Source organism: Setaria viridis, chromosome 6 (assembly GCF_005286985.2).
Source record: "Setaria viridis chromosome 6, Setaria_viridis_v4.0, whole genome shotgun sequence".
NCBI classification, from domain to species: Eukaryota; Viridiplantae; Streptophyta; class Magnoliopsida; order Poales; family Poaceae; genus Setaria; species Setaria viridis.
This window is the reverse complement of record NC_048268.2, coordinates 32174627-32185404: the sequence shown is the minus strand read 5'-3', so window position 1 is coordinate 32185404 and position 10778 is coordinate 32174627. Positions and strand designations below refer to the sequence as shown.

At 50.9% G+C, this 10778-nt stretch overlaps 1 protein-coding gene across 1 annotated transcript; it reads right to left on the bottom strand.

The window, feature by feature from the left end:
• Positions 1-64: 64 nt before the first annotated feature.
• Positions 65-3717, bottom strand: LOC117859979 (uncharacterized). Its single transcript, XM_034743184.2, has 2 exons — positions 800-3717; positions 65-702 (listed from the first exon to the last, which is right to left on the bottom strand). The coding sequence occupies exons 1-2, from the start codon at positions 3618-3620 to the stop codon at positions 215-217; spliced, it is 3309 nt and encodes a 1102-aa protein (XP_034599075.1). The 5' UTR covers positions 3621-3717; the 3' UTR covers positions 65-214.
• Between the last annotated feature and the right edge of the window lie 7061 nt (positions 3718-10778).

The window sequence follows — 10778 nt, the reverse complement described above, 5'->3', positions numbered from 1 at the left end:
TGCTCTGCATTTTTTTATGAAATTGATTTCCATTAATTACTTAATTTACAAGTACAAATACATCTGGGTACAGAATTACAAGTTATAATCTGAATTAATAAACAATTTACTACTTACTGATGAACTAATCACACTATCTTATTACATCTCAAAATTCCACCTTTCCAGTGCCTGCTAATTGCTATCTACCAGCACCTTCAACGAGCATGATTCATCAGCTAGAGTAGTCGGACATGGCGAAGGAGCAGCTCGACGAGCCGCCCTTCGGCAGTGGGCTCCGAGCCGGCGACCGCTGCGCCTGCACGGCCGGTGGCGTAGTGGCAGCGGCGGAGGCCGAGTTGCACGCTGGCTGCTCCTTCCCCTCCTCCCCGCCCTCGGCGGGCCGGCTGACCTCCTTGAGCAGCGCCACGACGTCCTTCATCGCCGGCCGGTCGTCGGCGCGGTGCGCGATGCAGAGCATGGCCACCGAGAACACCTGAAGCATCTCCTGCACCTGCGCCTCCGGCTTCCCCCGCAGCCGCGGGTCCAGGAGCTCCGCCGTGTCCCGCTTCGCGTGCACGTGCTCCCGCACCCATTGCACCAGGTGCGCGCCGCCCGGCAGCGTCGGGTCCAGCGGGTGCTTCCCCGTCAGGATCTCCAGCACCACCACGCCGAAGCTGTACACGTCGCTCTTCTCCGTGATCCGCTGCATCGACGCGTACTCTGTTTTCATCAATCAAGAAGAAAAATGTCAGACAAAAATGTTCCAAATTTTTTGAAGAAGAGATGCTATCACGATCGCGACTAGAACAATCTTTACCTGGCGCGATGTAGCCGTACGAGCCGGCGATGCGTGTGGGCTTGGAGGAGTCGACCTTGGCGGATCCGGACGCGACGGCGCCGGAAAGAACGCGGGCGAGCCCGAAGTCGGCGAGGTACGGCTCGTTCCGGGGGCCGAGCAGGACGTTCATGGCCTTGATGTCGCCGTGCAGGATCGCCGGCAGGCAGTCGTGGTGGAGGTACGCCACGGCGTGCGCCACGCCGAGCGCGATCTCGTAGCGCGCGCCCCAGTCGGCGGCGCCCTTGACGCCGCCGCGGTGGAGGAACCCGCTCAGGCTGCCGTTGGGCAGGTACGTGTAGAAGAGCAGCTTGGTGCTGCGGTTCGCGCCCCACCCGAGCAGCCGCACGATGTTGCGGTGGCGGATGGAGCCCAGCGCCGTGATCTCGTTCCGGAACGCACCGGCCTCGTCGGAGGACCACATCTTCTTCACGGCGAGGGAGTCGCCGTTGGGGAGTCCCACGCGGTACACCACGCCGGAGCTGCCCGTGCCTATCACGTTCGCCGACGTCAGCGCGCGCACCACCTCGTCCACCGAGAAGTCCAGCTTCTGGTACAGGGTCACCTCCCACGTCTCGTCGGCGCCGTGGATGGCGCCGTCGCGGCGGCGCGAGCGGGCGAGCACGTAGGTGGCCGCCAGGAGGAGGAGCGCACTCACCACGGCCAGGATCGTCATGGCCACCTTCAGCGCCGAGATGGCCGCGTGCCGGGAGGCCTCGTCGGCGCCGGCGCCCACGACGAGCAGGTGGTTACCAGCGATGTCGCTGAGCGGGAGCTTCTGGAAGAAGGGCGTGTCTGGGAGCTCGCCGGAGAACGCGTTGTAGGAGATGTTGAGCATGACGAGGTTCTCAAGCCTCGCGAGCGGCGCGAGGCTGCCGGAGAGCTGGTTGTAAGATATGTCGAGGCTGCCGAGCTTATCGAGGTCGCCGAACTGCGACGGGATCTCCCCGGAGAGGCGGTTGCAGCTGAGGTTAAGCGAAATCTCCAGCGAAGGGAGCTTCCCGAGCTCCGGCGGGATGCCACCGGAGAGCGCGTTGTCACCGAGGTCCAGCAGCTGGAGCTTCTCGCAAGAACCGAGCTCCGGCGGTATGCCGCCGGATATCCGGTTCTTCCCCAGGTTAAGTTTTGTCAGCTCCGGCAACAACCCAATGCCGGGTCCCAGCAGTCCGGTGAGCTTGTTGTCGGAGATGTCGACGAACTGGAGGCTGCGGGGCAGCTCGTCCGGCAACGCGCCCGACAGAGCATTCGAGTGCAGGTCCATGAATTCTAGGTTGTCGCAGCCGGACAACGCCGCCGGCAACGGGCCGACAAGGCGGTTGCTGCCCAAGTCGAGGAAATTGAGGTTCTTCAACCTGCCGATCTCCGCGGGTATCGTCCCCGAGAGCCGGTTGTTGTTGAGCCGGAGCCGGTAGAGGTTGGTGCAGTTGCCGATCTCCGGCGGTATGAACCCGGAGAGGTCGTTGTCGAGGAGCAGCAGCTTGGTCAGGTTCTGCAGCGCGAACAGCTCCCTCGGGACGGGTCCGGTGAAGTTGTTGTACGAGAGGTCCAGCGACTGCAAGCCTTCGCACTGGGACAGGCTCGCCGGCACGGGGCCGGTGAGCCGGTTCTGCCACGCGTAGAACAGGGTCAGGTTGCGCAGCCGCGGGAAGTCGATGCCGATCTCGCCGGAGAGCTCGTTGTTGTCCACCTCGATGTCGGTCAGCGACGTGCAGTTGGAGAGCTCCGGCGGGATGACGCCGGTGAGCTTGTTCGTGCTGAGCTGCAGCTGCTGCAGGTTCGGCAGCGTGCCGAAGCTGCTCGGGATGGGTCCCGTGAGCGAGTTCAGCGACAGGTCGATGAGCACAAGCTCCTTGCAGTTGGCGATCTCCGGCGGGATTGTGCCGACGAGCTGGTTCTGCCACAGGAGCACCGTCTGCAGCTTGCGCAGCCGGCCGAGCTGCGGCGGGATCGGGCCGGTGAGGGAGTTCTGGTACAGGTACAGACTGGTGAGCTCGGTGCAGTTGCCGATGCTCTCCGGGATTGAGCCGGTGAGCATTGCGGTGTAGATGGCGATCGTTTGGATCTTCTTGAGCTGGCCGATCGTCTCCGGGAGGCTCCCGGAGAGCCCGGTCTCGGCGAGGCCGAGCATGGTGAGGTCGGTGCACCCGCCGATCTCCGGCGGCAGCGGGCCCTTCAGCGCCTGGTTGCCGCCGGCGCGCAGCACCTGCAACTTCTTGAGGTTGCCGATGCTCGCCGGGATCGCGCCGCTGAGCTCGTTGTCGTAGAGGGTGAGGTACGTGAGGCTGGTGAGGTTGCCAATGCCGTCAGGGATGGCGCCGCGCAGCGAGTTGGTGTTGAGCGCCAGCGACTGGAGCTTCCGGAGCCGGCACAGCTCGGCCGGGATGGCGCCGGACAGCTGGTTCTTGCTGAGGTCAAGCGTGGTGAGCTCGGCGAGGTCGCCGAGCTCCTTGGGGATCGCGCCGGTGAGGTTGGTGCCGGAGAGCACAAGCGTCTTGAGCGAGCGCCCCAGCGGCCGCAGGTCCGCGGAGGGGAGCGCCCCGCCGAGGTCGACCGACTTGATGCTCAGCGACACGACGTCGCCGCGCGCGTCGCACGACACGCTGAGCCACCGGCACGGGGTCGCGTCGCCGGCGTTCCACGAGTCCAGCGCGCCGCGCGTCGCGTTCGTGGACGCCTTCCATCGCAGCAGCGCCTGGCCCTGCTCGTTGACACCGTGGCACGGCGCGAGCAGCGCCGGGGAGGAGAAGCACAGGAGGAGCGCGAGGAGCCTCGCCGCGATGGTGGCGCGCAACCGTGGAGGCATTGGTGTGGAGGGAGTGGGCGAGGGCCGGGGTCAGCCGAGGGGCCTGGAGCGGTGGCACCTCCTCTCCTCGTTGCCTTGGGATTGTAGAGGGGGAGACCCCAGAATTTGTTTATAGCACGAAGGCTTTGGAGATCTGGATCCAAATGAGCAATAGCTCACCTTTTCGGGATATTCTTTTCAATAAACAACGGATTTGATTAGGTACAGTGGCTTGCACTCTCTCAAGCAAGGCCATAGCTCCTAACGTGTGAACCGTCGATTTGAGGGTGGTTTTGCTCCGGCACGGATCTTAAAGCCGTTTCAACGCCAAGGATGTGGCATGAATGGTCACTTTGTGCAAGTGTTTTTGCATTTTCTAAGATACAGTAGTGAGCGTGAGTGAGTGGTCTGTTGTACCTAGAATAGGTGTATCAAAATTTGGTACTTGAAGTTTCGGATCAGAAAGGAATATTAGCAGTTTTCAATTGTAGTGTGGGGGCAAGAAAGAAGATGGAAGGAAGATGGCATGGAGCCCAGATGATGCCATCATTTGGAAATGTTTATCCCTAGTTGATGTACTCATTGTCTCCATTGGGTGATCCTGAATTGTTAATTGCTTTGCTGCTGTGCTCTCAGTTGAGAAGGTGAGGCGAAGAACATTTCTTCCTCCTCGGGTTCCGGGAAATGCTAATCGTAATTCCCTCGGTAATCTGAACTTTATCCTTTGTTAAGTACGGTGTTCTAGCGCCTGTGAAAGTTTGTTCTTTTGTACTGCGCTGGTGCAGGGGGTGGTCAGAAGTTAACAGCGCCTGCTGCTGGTGTTTGTTTACTATTCATTTGACATTCTCTCGTCTGGGCCTTTACCTTCTAAATGCTTCTGATGGCCTACACCTGCAGTGATTCAGAGCGGCTTCTGTGGAAAAAATCAATCCAAATTTGTTTTACAGTGACACTGTCAAACTTTTACCAGAGTCAAACTTGAAGTCCCTTCAGTTTGGTACACCTCGTGCATATGCATGTTTTCACAGTTCCTACTACTGCTGGTAGTTGTACTGTGATCTTACTCTCTCTCAGACTGAACCAAAAAATGTTTTACTTCTTACGATGGAAGGTTCAGAAGCGTCAGTTCCAATGAAAGAAAAATCATGCTGCAGGTTGCAGGTGAACATGCTCTGTGATCTTGGTAATCCAACCTCTCTGAGGATATGATCTGGCTAACACTTCCTATAGAAAATCCATGTTACACAGATCTAACCTGCGTTCTTCTTTCGCTGCGCTTGTCTCAGATCTGCACAAACTTACAGTAGCAGCCTGCCACTGATGAGTGATGACTGCACATCTACTGCCTTGAGTCTGTGTTTCTATGTGTTAAAATATTTTCATGTGGCATATTATACTACAAACCTTTTAAGTGTTTCTGTGATATCATTCCACTACTGAGTATTACTGTGATCATCCGACAAGAAATTGTGCTCTTGCACATGGACAGAGAACTAAACTTTTGGGAGGTCCAGCAGTTTAGCCACTAGCCTCACGACACTAAGCGTCTCCCTACCAGTAATTCACATGGATGAGAACTAAAAAAAAAACTGCAAGACAGGTTGCTACATAAGCCATCTGCAAATTCATGGAGTGTAGAAATATTTCCTTTTTCAGTTCATCAGTATTCATTGGGCAGTTTACTGTTTCTGCATCTTCTGTATGGTACTATTTTCCAAAGTTCAAAGAGCATGTTCACATCACATGCCTAACTTTCCTAAGAAACTGAAAGGAGTGCAATAGAAAACAAGAGCCGGCAAACTCTTATTACTGTCTGTGAACTCAATCATAGGCATCAGAGGAGTGTCTTGGGTTAAAGAAAATGAGCAAGTGTGGTAGAATAAGCCAGGGGAATCTTTGGGGCACATGCAGTAAAGGAGTATAGGTTACTTAGTATATACCCTAGGCAGATAAAATATTACCAACTTAACCGTGCAAAAGGGTGGCCACCCGCTGGAAAGTAACAAAAAAGGATTAGGTGCTAGTGAAAAACTGAAACTTTTAGCAAGAGCATGTACATGTCTTTGAGTAGAAGGCACTATGAGGGTAAACTTATTAAGACAACATTTGATCTATATTAGTTAAAACTATCCGAGATGATTGCCTAAGTTAAGTAGCAACTTCTTCAAGATTCAAGTAAATTCAGATTACATATTCAATGAAATTATTGTCTCAAATTAGCTTTGTGTTAATTGCAGTATGCACTGAGTCAATGTCGTCCAACAAATAGACCACAAGAGCATGAAAAATACAACACTTTTAGGTTAAAAATGTGATCAAATGAGCGACGGCAGCCAGGTTAGGGGACATGTTAGGTGTCACACATGGCTCACACGGTTTAAGTATTAGGGATGGAAGCATCATGGGAATACAAAGAGGGCTCCGGATTTAGATCCCATCAAGGTGCTGTGACCTAATGGTGGTGTGATCACAACATGGGCCACATGGTTAAGTTACAAGCGAGGACTTATCGCGGGTTTAAATAAGGTGAAACTTGTACCTTGTTCTAGCTGTGATGCATGTTCTTTTACATCTCATTCTTCCGTTAGTTCTCTGACACCAGAGCATTTTCCAGTCCTACTTGCAGCCAAGATCTGATCTGATCTTGTAGTAATTTAAAGTTTCACAGAACATGGCTGAACTGTTATGTACTTGATAGATAGATCCAGTTGATGAGTTCCTGCAGGTACAGTGATCAAAAGCAGGTTATGATTGTTGGTATTACATTTACCGAACGTGACCTCTGTCAGTTCAGAACATTCTGCTGCAAAGAAGCTGCAGAAGGTTAAACAATGATGCAAGAAGGATTAACATTTAATTACCCTGCCATTAGACGCTTCTTCCAACGTGTTCTTTGCGGAGCACTAATGCTGTCAGAAGGCAACTTACTTGACATTTACCAAAAGCAGTCAATTTAAGTTTTACCAACGCGGTGGAACCTGTAAATTTCAGTACTGAACTACTGCAGCCGATGGACATGAATCTCTTTCTTCCAATTGCAAGGTAATGTAGCCAAAATGCTAGAGCTAACCGATCAAAATTGTACTAGCTACAACATCTCTAAAGTCAAAAGTTAAATTCGCTAGTAACTATAACATTTATTGATTTACCCCTAGCGACTTCTGTAAAGATGAGCACATTCTACTACTCTGTAACAGCTAAAGATAGCTGCAGAAAGGTAAAGGTCTCACGCAGTCACTTCTTGCTTCCAAAGTGCAATGCCTAAAGGGCTACTGGGGAGTAGAGACAGCAATCCAAGGTTTCTGGCCTGGCAACTGCCGCCCCAAAATGCTGAGGTTGGAGTGTTTTCTGTCTTCCTCGATCTATGTCTGTGTGATCTGGTGATAGCTTGTCATTGTTTCCACTTTCCAAGCTTCAAATATTTGCCAGGACACGACAAGAACATATTTTAATCTAAAATATTCAGGAAGAATTAATGTACATAATGTTTTAACTTGGGCACAGCGCTTTTGGAGATTTAGGAGCTCACATACAGCAGCATGACAAAGCAAAGGATCTTGCTGGGCCATGAGATATGAGTGAAAGCCAAAGTTTAAGGATCAAACCACATCTCAACTAATCTTTGTGGCTCCTTTTCGTTCTCCACGTGGTAACACCACTGATCAGCCGCAAAGCGGATTACGAGGCCATCATAATCCATAATTTGCATGAGCAATCTCATAATGCAATTGCTGTCTGAACATATCTAATAGTATATGCAAACTTCTCCGATCCTCATCGGAAAAACCTTGATCCCTAAACATAATCTAGAAATCCCTGAGGATCAGCACGCGTTTATCAGCAGGATGTGGACTGCCACCCTGGTAGTTCAGGAGGCACTACTCCATGTTTCTTTCTTCCCCCCTATAAAACTTCCAAAAAAAAAAAGAGTGGTTTGTCATGCGCTTTGGAGCAAAAGGCGTGTCACATCGATTTCCCCTGCCTGCCTGCCCTGCCCTTGTCAAGATCGTTTCAGAGACTTGCTCTTGCTCAGCATGGTAGCTTAGAAGAAGCCATGGAAACGTATAAAGATTACAGTGGTGTGATGTGTTGAGGCGAGGCGTGCAGTTGCAGTGCCAGGGGTCACTGTCTTCAGTGTCCCCTAGGCGCACGACCTAGTGGTTGGCGACGATTTTGTGCTCCCTGGTTTTCAGGAATTTGCTGGCTTAACGCCCACAACACTGTCTTCATCTTTTTTGTGCCTCTGGGCACTAATCTATATATTCTGTATCAGGAGTGGGTTATAATGTGGGTCCTAAAGACTGATTAGTTTGCAGTTGGGTGTGATTATGCACGGCCATTCTGTTGCCTTTTGGAGGACCACTAGTACAGAAAATATGCAAACAATATCAAATATTTTCTTTTTTAAAAAAGTAGAGATTTGCAGCATTTTTTCAAAGAAAACAAGCAGAAGATGCATACAAAAGAGTACTTCCAAGTTCCCGAGTACAAAAGTTCTCTGAAGCGTTAACAAAAAACGATAGAACCTCATGGTGGTTTGACTGAATGTGCATGCTCACACGACTGCAGACCAATTAGAGGAAAAGACAGCTTTGGTTGATTCGATTACCAACTCCATATATGATTGCGCTTCCAGCCCTGGATGTTTCTGAGATAACCAAAATTTGGACCTCGCCATCTATCGGCGACAATTATGGAGCAGGAGCACTATACTTGGGCCTGCAGATGCATTTGTATATATGCATTTCTGCATGCGTGTTTGAGGTGCATTCCAGTCAACATCAGTGTAGAGACTTTTTTTCGAGTATGATGATGTGTCATTCTGCTAGGAAAGCTTACACCATTATTGTAGATTCGATTCTCCAATTTGTTCTTCATTGACAATCTGTTCTTCATCCTACTTTGAAATTAAAACCACAATTCATCATAAAAGCAAAAGACGACTTTAATCGAATCCTTCTGCTATCCTTCTAAAAAGTGAGGACCATCAGGATGAGGACCATCACTGAACAAGGCATGCATCTGCCTGCGGTACGTAGCGCCTCGACGCCTGATCGGGGCATGCTTGCACGCAGCCGTGGCAGGTCTGCGACTCCTCCTTGGGAGGATGAACGCTACCCACAGCGCGCCCACCCAACGGATCCCCCGGTCGGTCCAGCACCCGCACCTCGGAACCAGCACGGTTTCCAGAAAATTCAGAGTGACACGATGCAGAAAAAGTTTGCGTCGCAGAATGTCCGAGCGCCGTCAGAATGACAGCAACCTGATCTTGAGACGAGGTATGTATGTTGAGAGAGAGAGACAGCGTGAGGACGGGCCAAGTCACCATGTCAGCAACGGATGCCCTCACATTTTCTGCTACTGCATGCTGGCTGGCTCTGAGGTAATTCTAATGGTTAAAATTTCAAGCCTACAAACTCGAAAGCAAATTCAGGATCATGCTCCAGTTCTAACTTCTCCTGCTGTTTCTGCTGGAGCCCTACTAAATCATGGATTTAAAAACACCTCCACACCTACAACACTAGAGGAGCCGGAGCCGTTTTGTATTGAGAAGCTGGAGCTAAAAATAGTGGCTCCTCCGGCTCTTCTTGGAGCACTTCCCTCATTGTTGATTTACGTAGTATGTAATACTTCAAAGAAGAGGAGCTAGTACGAGACATTTGACAAAACGTACTCCATCTGCTTGAGATTACAGGGCTTCTTTCTTTTCTTTAGGATAAGTTTTTGACCAACGGTTACTCCAGCAAAATATTATCCGTGATACAAACTTGCTGTCATTAGATTCATATCAAAAGAATATGAGTACACTTTTGTCTCATACGTCTTCTTTTGGATCGTCCGCCATGGCAACACGCGCATAAGGACCTTCCTCTTCTGCCACGGCGTTGCAGGCATGCAAGACTGCTCCTTCTGCGACGGCCACCCCGAAGACATCGAGCACCTCTTCTTCACCTGCCCCTGGGTCGAGCGCCTCTGGAACGTGATCTATCCTAGCGTCGTCGTCGCCAACATGGCGCCCCTACTCAGGGCGCTGCCACTACCTCCCGACGTCCTCCTCAACATGGTCGTCCTCCTGCTCCTATGGGTGATTTGAAAAAGCCATGGTCTTCGACTCTGTCGTGCAGCCAATCGCCGGCATCGCCACCGCCGCGACAGAGCACCTTACCCTCTGGGTTCATCGCTCTCCGCAGCGCCAGGGCACTGCCCCGATTGAGACCTGGTGTGCTGCTCTTGCTGCTAAGTGACACCACCAGTTGTATTACTAGTTTTTGGTTAAAGTCATCCCAATAAATACGAAATACTGTATGTTTATAAAGAAGAACAGAACATTATCTAAAAAGTAAATAAAGAAGAACAGAGCGAACGATGTTGAGCTAGTCAAATTGTGCCGACCATTTTTTTTCCTGTCTTGGGCCGTGCCATTTCCATTCTTGGGCTGGTCATAGGTGGAGAAGCATGGTCCACATTGCCCATGGATAAGTCTGTCGGCCGAATAGGATCGGAGTCCCGTAGCCACACCTTGATGAGCCGCTGATAGACGACGAGTCGACGGCAGTGTCTAATCGTCATGAGCGGAACTGACCTGAGGAAGAATTTGGTAGTGGAAGGAGAGATTGGCGAATCACAATTCACATGGTGGGCCGGGGCAAAAGCTAACAGAGACGAGAGGAGATTGAGATATAGACGAACGATGCACATAAAAACTCTATTTCTCTGCGAAAAAGGTACATATGCAACAATCACAACGAGACAACTGCACATCCTACTCTAATGAATACCTAGCGGAGACGGGACCGATAGATCTTCGTATCAATAAAGCCGCTATAATCATTTACGACTGAAAGCACAATTCACCATATATAAATACAAAACACCGTTGACGCTCGTTATTAACACAATTTTAGTGCTATTTAACTAGTATTCATGCTTAATCTTATACTAACCCGCCACTTGGCACTTGAAATAACCCCATTATTGCATATGTGTTGTATTTTGGTAAGAAATATGATATAATCAAGGGGATTTGCATAAAGAGCTTAATGAATATATGGACATGGGTCTTCGAGAGAAGCCAGCACGAGGAAAGAGAGGACCAGAAGGGCCTAGGCTGACCGGCCTAGGCCCGGTCGACCTCCCGTTTCTTCAGCGTGAAGTCTATGATGATGTCTAGGAATTTTT

What these genes read in the sequence shown, in the direction of transcription:
- LOC117859979 (XM_034743184.2), bottom strand. Translation starts at nt 3,620, where the DNA reads ATGCCTCCACGGTTGCGCGCCACCATCGCGGCGAGGCTCCTCGCGCTC. An exon ending in GTACGGCTACATCGCGCCAG is followed by an intron (nt 703 to 799) that starts GTAAAGATTGTT and finishes TGATGAAAACAG; the next exon opens with AGTACGCGTCGATGCAGCGG.